Source organism: Amphiprion ocellaris, chromosome 19 (assembly GCF_022539595.1).
Source record: "Amphiprion ocellaris isolate individual 3 ecotype Okinawa chromosome 19, ASM2253959v1, whole genome shotgun sequence".
Lineage (NCBI taxonomy): Eukaryota > Metazoa > Chordata > Actinopteri > Pomacentridae > Amphiprion > Amphiprion ocellaris.
Window position 1 is genome coordinate 5779821 of NC_072784.1, and position 12113 is coordinate 5791933.

The 12113-nt window shown below is 41.2% G+C and overlaps 2 protein-coding genes across 2 annotated transcripts; one reads left to right on the forward strand and one right to left on the reverse strand.

The window, feature by feature from the left end:
* The first annotated feature begins 176 nt into the window (after positions 1–176).
* Positions 177–3124, forward strand: hmox1a (heme oxygenase 1a). The gene is made up of 6 exons (XM_023280696.3): positions 177–255; positions 341–390; positions 480–591; positions 677–892; positions 1419–1691; positions 2788–3124. The coding sequence occupies exons 2-6, from the start codon at positions 341–343 to the stop codon at positions 2947–2949; spliced, it is 813 nt and encodes a 270-aa protein (XP_023136464.2). The 5' UTR covers positions 177–255; the 3' UTR covers positions 2950–3124.
* mcm5 (minichromosome maintenance complex component 5) lies at positions 3125–11886 on the reverse strand. The gene is made up of 16 exons (XM_023280682.3): positions 11571–11886; positions 10418–10544; positions 10168–10296; positions 9419–9591; positions 9183–9338; positions 8797–8966; positions 7888–8059; positions 7673–7784; positions 7425–7568; positions 6259–6324; positions 5993–6169; positions 5799–5911; positions 5580–5708; positions 5337–5479; positions 4007–4134; positions 3125–3472 (listed from the first exon to the last, which is right to left on the reverse strand). Exons 1-16 carry the CDS (start codon positions 11741–11743, stop codon positions 3371–3373), a joined length of 2214 nt encoding a protein of 737 aa, XP_023136450.2. The 5' UTR covers positions 11744–11886; the 3' UTR covers positions 3125–3370.
* Positions 11887–12113: the final 227 nt, after the last annotated feature.

Below are 12113 nucleotides of genomic sequence, written 5' to 3' on the forward strand. Positions count from 1 at the left end.
TAACTTTTTCTTGCTACTAACATTTGGATTTCTGCCCTATCATGTTTTGCAACATCCGCCTTGTCATGTGAAGCTTTTGCAGTCTGAGATCCGTGACTCAACAGTCGCACTTCCCCTTTGACTCAGCAGCTCAGCATCACGGCTGTATAAAAGAGGCAGGAGGCGGCTGAGAGAACACAGTCGACCGGGAACTCAGAGGAAGTGGCAACTGACAGACGACGCTCACCAGCCAGCATAAAGCACTGAACACTCAAAGTAAGTACAGTGTGGTGTATGCATTGTTATTTGCATTAAATGTGTTTTAATTGGCTAAATTAACCGTTTAATTCCCTCTGAATAGATGGAGACCATGAAGAGTGCAAGGAAAAATGACACGGGGGATGTAGGCAGGTAGGACAATTTGAAATCGCTCAAAATTCTTTGGTTTTCTTACTTTTTTTGATGAATAATGTGCCCTCTCTCTGTGCTTGTGATCTCAGTGATTTATCGGAGCAGATTAAAGCAGCCACAAAGGACAACCACATCCGAGCTGAAAACACACAGCTGATGCTGAGCTACCAGAAGGGACAGATCACTCTGCCCCAGTACAAGGTAGCATCTACACACCTAAAAGAAACTATAACACACTGTTCTTGTTTTACATCGTGCTGAAAGTGGATCTCCACTCTTCTGTCAGGTCCTGCTGTGCTCCCTCTATGAGATCTACAAGGCTCTAGAAGAGGAGCTGGACAGGAATTCTTCCCATCCAGCTGTGGCTCCGATATACTTCCCTCAGGAACTCGCTCGTCTGGAATCACTGGAACAAGATCTGGAGCATTTCTTCGGCTTGGACTGGAGGAAGAGAGTGATAGTCCCTGCAGCCACTCACAGATACCAGCAAAGACTACGACAGGTGAGCACGATGCTCTGCGGGGATCTTCAACCCTCCTGTCGTCTTCATTTACGGGCACCAAAAAGAGTTGTTCCCTTGTCTGAAAAAAATCCAAAAACTCAGCAAGAAAATTCCAAAAACTCCTTAAAAGTTTCACTTAAAAGTTTATTTTTTAAATCCCCAAATTTGGCAAGAAATAAAAAAAAAAAAAAAAAAAAAGTAAATGAATAAAAATCTTCCAAAAAAATCCTGCAAATATCTAAAGTGATTCCATATATATCAGTAAAAGTTCTAATATTGATTTTGGTTGATTTTTTTCTGAATGTTCTTAAAGAAACATTTTTTTCAGGATTTCTTTTTTTTTTGCACAAAAAAATGTTCAAAAATTTCCCAAAAATGTTGAAAATGTGGAAGTTTTCACTGTGAAAATATTTTTTTCCCTACATTTTCCAACTTTAAAACGGGTCAATTTTGATCCTCAGAACGACAGGAGGGTTAAATCCAAATAAATCGAACAAATCAGCTGAGCACATCTCTTCTTTACCAGATTGGCAGGGAGAACCCAGAGCTGCTGGTGGCCCACGCCTACACTCGCTATCTGGGGGATCTCTCGGGTGGACAGGTGCTGGGGAAAATTACCCAGAAATCTCTGGGTCTGAGCGGCAAAGAAGGCCTGTCGTTCTTCCTGTTCCCCGGCGTGAGCAGCCCCAACCGCTTCAAGCAGCTGTACAGGAGCCGCATGAACAGCATCGAGCTGACGGAGCAGCAGAGGGAGGCGGTGCTGGAGGAGGCCGTGTCGGCCTTCGAGCTCAACATCCAGGTGAGTCGGAAGGGAAAAAAAAAGTTTACTGTGTAGATCAGGGGTGTCAAACATCCGGCACTCAAAGTGTAAAAATTCCAGAGAAGACATTAGCTGCAGATTGTAAATTTGTAAAACTATAAATTTAAAATAATTTCCTGATCATGACAAGTTGTTCTGATCATAAAGTAAAATACTAGATTGCCAGATTGTTCTTTTGTCATTTTGTCTCATTTTTGTAATATTTGGTCTTATTTTCATTGTTTTTTGCCTGACTTTTGGCATTTGTCTCATGTCATTTTGTTTCTCGTTTTTGTAGTTTTGTTTCCTTTTTGTCTCATTTTTGTCATTTTGTGTTTTGCTTTATTCAATCTTTGGCATTGTTTTCGTCTTTTGTGTCGTTTTTGTCTCGCGTGTGTTGTTACTCTACTTTTTTGTTGTTTTGTTTCTTGCTTTTGTCATTTTTGGTCTTGTGTCATTTGTGTAATTTTTTTGTCCGATTTTTGTCGTTTGTCTCATTTTTTTTGTCATTTTGTCTCTCGTTTTTGTCATTTTGTGTCTGATTTTTGTAATATTTTTCTTGTTTTTTTGTCTCACGTTTGCCATTTTGATCATTAAATAAAATACTGTATCATTCAGTTCCAGGTAGCTGTGACTAAATGTTGTGTTCCTTTGTAGACACACTGTGATCTGGAAGTCATAATGTGTAAATGGTCAAATGAGGCATAATATTGCTGAAATTGAACTCATTTTTTCCTAAGAAATTTCAAGTTGTTCATGATGTTTTAGAATAAGATAATTCCTTAAATGTGGACATTTTCAGAATGGACTTTTTTGCACTGAAACAAAGGGAAAAATTTGGAGTTATTTATAGGTTATTATGCTGTGATTTTACTGGTCCGGCCCACTTTAGACCAAATTGGACTAAATGTGGAACCTGAACTAAGATGAGTTTGACCCGCCTGGTGTAGATAAACCATTTAATGTCCAATAGTAGCATCAGTGGTTAAAGCTGTGTAGTCACTTCGAATCCTCCAGAAAGAGGAACTGAATCTGATCCATGCAGAATAAGCACACGGCCGTGTTTCTGACAGTTTCTCAAACTTGTTTTCTCCAGGTTTTTGATGACTTGCAGAAAATGTTGAGTGTCACAACAGAAACGGCAGACCAACTTCCGACCAGCAGCAGCAGCAGCTTCCCGTCTTCTCCCATCATGCAGTTCACCATGGGAGTGTGTGTGGCACTGGCCACGATTGGAGTGGGAATCTATTCCTTGTAGGCTTCACCTGCATTTATACTGGATACGCACAAACTGCACTTTACTCATGAGATAATGAAATGAAATCAAGACTGAAATGTGTCTCATCTATACGTTTAATCACAGCCAAAACAGCGATTTACCGTCTCTAACTTCTTTATGATTTTTTGAAATAAAATAAGCTGTCCCATCAGAATTCAAGTCTCAATTTCATTTTATTTATTTCTTTACACAACATGCAAAACATTTAGTAACACCTTAAGTTGATACAAAGCATCATAACCATCCTAACAGTGACATCCTTTCTGCATCGTTTTACCGACTCATGTAACCAGACAGCTGCTGCCAAGATGAAATATTCTAAGATGTCTGCTGGCAAATAGAAGAGCACAAAAACTATTTACATCAACAACAATATGGGCTTTTATTAGAGCAGTTTGCTCTACTTGACTCTGTAGAGAACCTTCCTCTGCATGCGGTGCTGAAGCTCTCCTCTCCTCAGCATCAGGTGGAGGACCTTGTAGATGGCGTGCTCTGGATATTTCTGTAGAAGGGGGATAAAGGAGTGACAAACATGCTTATTTTTGTTTTACAACGCCTCGTTTTCACTTTCTGTCACCTGTTGCTTTATGACATTTCAACAATTAAACTCCCTTTGAGTGCTGTACAAATAAAACTCACCTTACCAAGGTTAATACTTGCATTATCCCATTAAATGACAGATTATTTGCAAGTTGTTCTTGTGGTAGGTGAGTCAAATTTTTACTATACTGAATATTTGAACAGGTCACAAAAATACTCAAACTGCCAGGATAAAAAACTATTTCTATTAGCCTATTTAGTAGGCTAAATATGCTCACAATACACACACTATACATCTTTTCTTAAAATGAAAGACTAATTGTGGCTCGTGTTTATGTACAACAGTTAGAGAATGGAAATTGAGACAGAATACAACATGCTAGAATCAATCCAATAGAAAACATTAGAGCTGCCTTTTATTATGTCCAGATGGAAATGTGGTTCCAATGTACAACAGATTAGTTGCGGTGTTTCCTTCGTTGTTCCTCAGACTGACCTGCTTGGTGAAGTCCTGGACGATGCTGTGTTCAGACACCTGGGAGCCGATAGCGAAGCGTCTCTTCAGCTGCTTCTCCACACGAGCGATCATTTCCTGGTCCTCCTGAGAGGTGAAGCCCTCCACTCCTACGCACAAGATGTGGTTGGAGAGACGGTAACGGCAGGAAACTACTGCACTGTACACACCGTTAAAAGACATGTTTAGCTGCAGTCTAAAGTTTCCTCCTCTCCCAGTCCTGTCAGATCAACTCTAGTTTCCCATTAAAACACCACCTGTCATGCTCCAAATGTCCTCATTTTAAAGTGGATGTTATCAAACTATAATTGGATATTTTTAACAAACCAATAACAATCTTTACCAGCAATTACTTTTAATCACTTATTTCAGCTGTCTCATTATTTTATGATAAACACTTTAACCATTTTATTGCTTTTAGCTAAATATTTGAGCCATTTCATTACTTTTAGCAAATTATTTCACTTATTGCTTTACTTTTGGCTCCATATTTAAGCTAATTCATTGCCGTTAGCCAACAATTGCACCTATTTCATTACTTTTATGCTAAATATTTGTGGCTCTTTATTACTTACAAGCTAAATATTTTTAGCTAATTGCTTTTTTTTTTAAGCCAAATAGTTTGGCTATTTTATTGCTTTTAGCCAACAATTTCCTGTGTTTTATTACTTTTATCTAACTATTTCATATATTTTTATTACTTTTAAGCAAAGCATTTCAGCCTTTTTATTATTTTTAAGATAAGTATTTTAGCTATTGCATTATTTTAAGCCCAACAGTTTAGCCATTTCATTACTTTGAGCTAGCTATTTTATTTATTGCTATTTGTTCATTGAAAAATATTTTAGCTATGTCATTACTTTCATTTATCACTTAATCTTTTATTTAACTTATTCCAAAATATTTGAACTATTATTTTTAGCTAAATCTTTTAGCTCTATTATTTCTTTTAGCTAATTGTTTCAGCTATTCCAATGCTTTTAACTATTTATTCAATACTTTAAGGTAACAATTTAGACTTAAGTAGTTTCTGTGCACACAGCTGTAGTGAACAATGACTATATATGTGGATTATTCTTTTCAGATTGAATGGGCTACTCTAGAATCTTTCCTCTTGCCAAATCCCCCTGGAGTGGAATCACTGAGGTAGATAATAAATATCTTTGTAGACATTTCAAATAAAACATTTATAGAAGGTTTTACAGTGGTTCTATCACACTGCAGATACAAATCTATGTATTTGTACTCACAATAATAAATAATAAATGAAAGTTAGGACAGCTCCAGTCAAAAACACTACAAACACACACACCTGAGAGGCTGCCAGACAGTGCAGCGTCTAATGTGGAAACCTGGAAGAGTCTGAGGGCTTCATCAACCTCTTCCTCTCCGGCCACAGCCTGCAGCTTCATCTTGGCCAGAGACTCAGCGATTCGTACGACGGCCTCCAGCTGCCTGAAAAAACAGAAACATAGATTATTACTTGAGAACATTCCAAGCTGGAGTTGAAGATAAATGCTCTTTATTTATGTGAAGATGTAAAAAACAAACCTACCTGACAGTGATGGGGATGGAGGGTCTTTTGTCCGTCTCTCTTTCATGCTCTCGAGCTCCGCTTCTCATCACCACATATCGGTTTTTCAGCTTCTCAGCCGCCGCCGCAGAGAGACGAGGACCACATTTACTGGAAGAAACAGAGCAAACAATGAGTACGTGTTTGCTCACGGTTACCTGATTACAAAGTTATGATAAATACGAATGCAGGTAGACTCACGTTCTTGCATAGGCAATGTATTTCTTGAAAGTGGCCAGAGGAATCTCGCCCTCGACACCTTCAGTCTGCGTCTGAGCGCTCAGGTGGACATTCATCACGTGGCGGGCCAGAGTCTACAACAGATGTATCCAACATCAGTACAAATCCAAGCGCTGTAGGGATTTAAAGCAGTAAAAAACGTCCAGCCTCCTCACCATGTCTCTCTGCTGGTCATGCTGGTCTTTGATGATGAAGATCATATCGAAACGGGACAAGATGGTGGGCATGAAGTCGATGTTGTCCTCCCCCTTTGTGTCGTCCCAGCGGCCGAACACAGAGTTGGCAGCAGCCAGCACAGAGCAGCGAGAGTTCAGGGTGGTGGTGATGCCGGCCTGGGAGGAGACCACATGTTAGTTATGCTTTTATCTCCTCAGTACAGCAAGAATGTTGGGTTTTCTTGAAACGCATATATGGGTACTACCTTAGCGATGGAGATGGTCTGCTGCTCCATGGCTTCATGGATGGCTACTCTGTCATCCTCTCTCATCTGAAGAACAAAAAGTGCAGTTTGGTCTGTTAGTTGAAGAGGATTGGATTTGGCGTTTTGTGTTTATTTCAAAGCGATAGTGGAAAGTGAGACGACAAACATGCAGAAAAAGATAGTATGTGCCATAACCACTTGGCTACTAGTATCGATCCAATACCAAGTAAATACAGGGCCACTATCGCCGATACCGATACTCCAGATGAACTTATTCAGTAGCTGGTAGGTTTAGAACAAAAGTTACATGCTGTATATGGTCGTCCATATCTGGAATGAAGATGGGATTGTAAATGCTTATAGGGTTTAAGAATCAGACTAATTCCTGGGTAGGTTTTCTGTGGGTCAGACCAGGAAGAATCTGGGGTGCCGATGAAATCCCAAAGTGAGGGATAACCTCCTTAAACAGCATTCATTTTTGACAGGTTGGTCAATATTTGTGAAATACTTCTGTCACTGAAATAGGAAATGCTCTTTTAACATGCATTTCCATTAAAATTTTTGCACAGAGTTACTTTTTTAATGACAAATACGAAAAAATTCGCACCCTATGGTTATTGTCGTTGATGATAAAGCGTGACAGTTGGTCACGCCCACCTGGTCCCACCTGGTTACAGGTGAAACACCTCACCAGCTGAGCATTTAGAATAGCCACTTTACTGTCAACCAGAACATACACTACTTGATGCACATTATGACTGAAATTTCGATGCAAAAAGCTCACCATCGGACTGAAAAAACAAAACAAAATTATTCTAAATTTAAAAAATTCCAATATATACATGTAAAAACTATATAAATCTGTCTATATAAATATATACACACATTTGCTTATCATCAGACACTACATTTACCGATGTTCCCTAAACGCCTCACAGTGCAGACTGCACTAGTCTTTGTAACTGGCAAACAGGAGAGGAACTGAAACTAAAGTATCGATCTTATTACACTGGTATTGATCAATATCAATACCAACGCTGGCATCGATATTGTTCATATTTGGATCGATGCATCACCTCTACTGGCTACTGCGTCGGCAAACTGTTTATCTCCTCAAGAAGAAACAGGGCAAACCCACAACTCCTGCTACTTATTTTCTGATTTACCTTGTCAAACTCATCAATGCACACAACTCCACCATCAGCCAGCACCATGGCTCCGCCCTCCATGACGAATCCACGGGTGCTGGGGTCCCTCAGCACTGAAGCAGTCAGACCAGCTGCACTGCTGCCCTTACCTGAGGTATAAACCTGAGGGCACAGAGAAAAGGCTCGGTATTAGTAGGTGAATTTACAAGACAGCACTTCGTGATCGCTGTGTTTTACTGCAGCAGCTCAGGAGAATGGATAACTACCCCGATGGGTGAGCATCTCTCCACAAACTTGAGCAGCTGAGACTTGGCTGTACCAGGATCTCCCAGCATCAGCAGGTTGATGTCGCCCCTACGAGTCAGACCATCCGGCAGCCTAAAGGAGGGGAAGCAAAGCACGCATGGAAGGAGGGAGGTTTTCAATAAAAGCTACTTAAAAAGGAGGGAAATAAGTTCAAGCACTGTGTTTACAGCCTCACCTTTTCCTCGAGCCTCCAAACAGCAGACAGGTAATGGCCTTTTTCAGGTCATCGCTGCCATAGATGGACGGAGCTACAGAGTGGGCCAGAGATTCGTAGACTTTAGGAGAAGCAGCCAGTCCTCTGAGCTCCTCCTCTTCCTGTGGAGACACTGATCCAGTAGCACCACGACCTGGAGGACAAACAGAGAGAACAGAATTAGGAGAAACAGGGCATCTTCCAGCAAAAATGCAGCTTCTTTTTAGCTCAAAGACAGCAAATTCCCAAAGTACAAAAAAGGGTGGTCAGCTCTCCGATGAAGACAGTGTTTAAATGTTAGCCTGTTTCACAATAAAAGCCTGTGAATTAAGCAATGCAGTGGTCTCGCATCTATTGTGGGGGTTAGGTTCCAGAGCCCCCCCACAATAGGAGTATCTGTTTTCAGGTTGAGCCATGCCGTTCACTCCCAAAGAGAAGTCACTTTGCGTCTTGGAATATGCTAGCACACAGTCATCCAACACTGCCTTCAATGCAAAATTTGGAAAAACTGCACCAACTGGCAAACAAATTTGGACTTGGTACCAAAAATGTAAAGAGGAAGGCTGCTTATGCAGGGCTAAAGGACCTGGCAGACCATCATCAACATCAGAAGAGAAGGTCAAGCAAGTTCGTGGAAAAACTCTTGCAAAGCCCCAAGAAGCCCATAAGGAGAACAAGTTTGGAAACCCAGATTCCTTGAATGACGGTCCCATAATAAACTTCTGATGTTCAACACCTAAACTGTTCAATTTCATTGAGCTAGACTTCGTAGTTTAAGATAATTGCTTTTAAAATGATGTCAAGTTTTTTGGGACACCCTGTATATTTCCCCGCGGCTTATGAATCTCTGAAATGCTACAAATTTCCGTGAGCATTTTAAAGCATCTCTACCTGCTCCTTCTGTGTCCACCTGGATGCCGACCACTCGCAGGTAGGAGGCCCGGATGCCCACGCCGGCGCCTTTCTCTTTGCCTTTGGCCTTTGCAGCAGCCATCTTTTTGATGGAGTAGATACCCATGATGGTCACCCTGTTGCCTGGGACCACACGGTCACACAGATACCTGCGGTGGGGAGGAGAAGACTTTTTTTAGACTTTATTGTCCCCGTGGGGAATTTTTTTTTCCACAGCACCATTCCGTTTGAGTTACATTAACAGGAGTGAAGTGAATTTATCTTAAATCGAGTGGGATGAGACATTTTGACTAAAAATAGGACAAATAGACTTGGTAAGATTTTGAGTTTTTGCAGTGCTCCATCCAGGTTTAAATGCTCCTCACCTGTCGCAGTAAAGCTGCAGGTGACGCGGCATCTCTCCATGTGGAACGGCATCCGGAGACTCCTGAAGGCGCAGCGTCTGGAAGTCGACACAAACGCAGCGGTCCGGGATGATGAAGTAGGGGTCCACGGGACACTTCATCTTGCCTGCGTTCTCGCTAGAAGAACAGCCGAATGGTTAGAGGTCGAGCTGCTTAAAGAGCTCGAACTGAAAGTCGTTCCTGTTGCTTTTACTCACCTGTTGCACTTGCGTGGCAGAGCGTAACCCTGCAGGCCTGGAGGCAGAGGGACGTTGTTGATGGTTGCGCGACAGCCGCGACACTGCAGACACACCTTGGTGGCCTTCGCTTTGATTGCTGTGGCTGAGATGATGATGCCGTGAACCTTCACCAGACGAGACACTTGCTCGGACTGCAGAAGAGAGACACGACGAAAGCATTATATTTAGCTGAACAGTTTAGCCATTTCATTACTTTTAGCTAACTATTTCACCTATTGCATTACTTTTGGCTACATATTTAAGCTATTTCATTGCTGTTAGCAAACAACTGCACCTAGTTTATGATTTATCAAACCACGTCACCTACTTCATTACTTTTATGCTAAATATTTTAGCCCTTTTATTGCTTACAAGCTCATTATTTTAGCCAGTTGTATTACTGTAGACCAAATACTTTAGCTCTTTCATTGCTTTTAGCCAAAATTTTCCTGCATTTTATTACTTCTATTTTACATTTTTAAATAACTTTTAAGCTAACTATTTCAGACATTTCATTAATTTTAAGCTAAATATTTTAGCTTTTTGCTTTCTTTTTTAGTCTAACACTTTAGCCATTTCACCCATTGCCGTTCCTTGAGGTTAATATTTCAGCTGTCATTACTTTCAGCAAACAGTTTCATCCATCATTTATCATTCCATCTTTCAGAAAGAGTTATCAAACTGCCTGTTATTACTGTGATATGAGACACAAAGAGGTCTGCAGGTACCTTGAGGTTGCGGATGGAAGCGTGATGTGCGTCGCTCTTCAGCATGACCTGGATGTCCTGGACAGTTTCCTCCCCTACAGGCCGAGGACGAGTCACCTCATCAGCCACGTCCTTGGCAGCTTCCTCCAGCTGGAAGTTAGAACAGACCGTTAATTCAGACATCTGCTGCGAGACTTCATAGCTGCTGATTCTGATTTTAAATCAACAAAGATTCTACTGGAAGAAGCAGACAGACAAGTACGACACTCACCAGAGGTAAGTTCTCAGAAGGCAGCTTGTAGAGACAGTCGGACAGATCCTCGTCAAAGCTGGCGAGGTCCTCCATCTCCACCTCCACCCAGTATTCCCCCAGGGTGTAGTGTCTCTTCAGCTCATCTCTGATTTAAAGGAGAAAAAAAGGCAGAAAAATTAATGATGGTGTTGGGCTGAAAGCAAGTGCTCTTAAACATTTAACACAAAAACAGAAGGTATGAAGTCAAAATACTAATTTTGTAGCTTCTGCTTAAGTTGACTGATTTGTCTTGAGCTTAAGTGAAGTGATCGTTGTTTAGCTTAAATTAAGTGACCTTTCATTAGCTTCAGTTAAGCTTAAGTGAGCTAATCTTTCTTTAACTTAAGTTTACTGATCTTTCTTTAACTTAAATTAAGTGGCCTTTCTTTAGCTTAAGTTTAGCTTAAGTGATCGTTCTTCAGCTTAATTTTAGCTTAAGATAACTGATCTTTCTTTAGCTTAAGTTAACTGATCTTTCTTTAGCTTAAGTTTAGCTTATGTCAAGTGATCATCCTTAAGCTTAAAACAAAGCTTTAAAACTAAATCTCTGATGCTAGTATTTGCTTTAATGGCAGACTGGACAAGATCACCAACGACAGAATTTTAAAAAGTGTAGATTTCAGGGAGGATGACAATATTTTGTGCATTTGTCCACCGAAATGAAACTTTGCATGCTTTGACCAAGAAGAAATCTAGTTGAATTTAACTGAGACATGTCCATCATAAACTAATACAAAAATAACAAACAAAAAATTAAGGCTGGAGCATAAAAATATGCAAAAAAAACGTGCAATATGCAAGAAATGAAATGCTCAAAACTTCCTGGAGGAATCCTCCTCTGATCCCCTCTCTTCATGAAACATCTGAGGTTCAGACATTTTAACCTGCTGCATCCTACATTTCCCATAATGCACCTTCTTTCAGCCACCTGCCTGCTTAACGTCCACTTATTTCAAATTCGTCATCCCAACTTTGTAAAAGGCTTCTTGTTAAAAACTAATGTGACTCATGGGCATTTATTTTCAGGCTGTATTGTGATCTGTTGCTGTACACGTGTTTCTTAATGCAGCTGATTAGCTTCACTTAGCTCACACGTCTGCTATTAAAACAATCAGTAACGAGGGTAAATCACCTGTATTTATAGGTGAAGCCGGTTCGGTCGGTTCCCTCTCTGAACTGCCGGAGGAACTCTCTGAACCTCTTCTTGATCTGGATCCTCTTCTGTCCGCCTTCGTCCACTCCGGGTCCCTCTCCTCCTCCGAAGCTGTCGCTGTAATAAACTCCGGGGTCGTCAAAACCAGACATTCTGATTCAGCTCGGCGATCAAACAGACGAACAGAAGCTGGGCGGAAAAAAACGGGTTTTTCTAACTGCAAAGATATCCGACTGTAACCTGCCGGAGACAAAACTGCTCAGTGCGACTGTTCCGCGGCAAAAACTAAACTACTTCCCGTCTGTTTCCCGCGAGCTGCTTCTCGCTCTTGTCTGCTGATTGGCTGAAAGGAAAGACTTCCGGTTCTGATTGGTCGGAGAGGCTTCCCGGCGGCGTTACGTCACAGCAAGGGCGGGGCTCGAGAGCAGTGATGGCGCGAAAAAGGACAACAGGAGGAGGGGCGACAGAAGCATGGGAGGAACAGCAAGACTGAGCCAAAAAGAAGCACAAATGAAGCTTTAA

Bases quoted from the DNA above. Each gene is read 5' to 3' on its own strand.
- hmox1a (XM_023280696.3), top strand. From the start codon at position 341: ATGGAGACCATGAAGAGTGCAAGGAAAAATGACACGGGGGATGTAGGC. The intron at 391-479 runs GTAGGACAATTT...TTGTGATCTCAG, and splicing joins GACACGGGGGATGTAGGCAG to TGATTTATCGGAGCAGATTA. The intron at 592-676 runs GTAGCATCTACA...CTCTTCTGTCAG, and splicing joins TCACTCTGCCCCAGTACAAG to GTCCTGCTGTGCTCCCTCTA.
- mcm5 (XM_023280682.3), bottom strand. From the start codon at position 11,743: ATGTCTGGTTTTGACGACCCCGGAGTTTATTACAGCGACAGCTTCGGA. The intron at 9,339-9,418 runs GTGAGTAAAAGC...CTGTTCTTCTAG, and splicing joins CTGCCACGCAAGTGCAACAG to CGAGAACGCAGGCAAGATGA. The intron at 5,709-5,798 runs GTGAGTCTACCT...TGTTTCTTCCAG, and splicing joins TACATTGCCTATGCAAGAAC to TAAATGTGGTCCTCGTCTCT.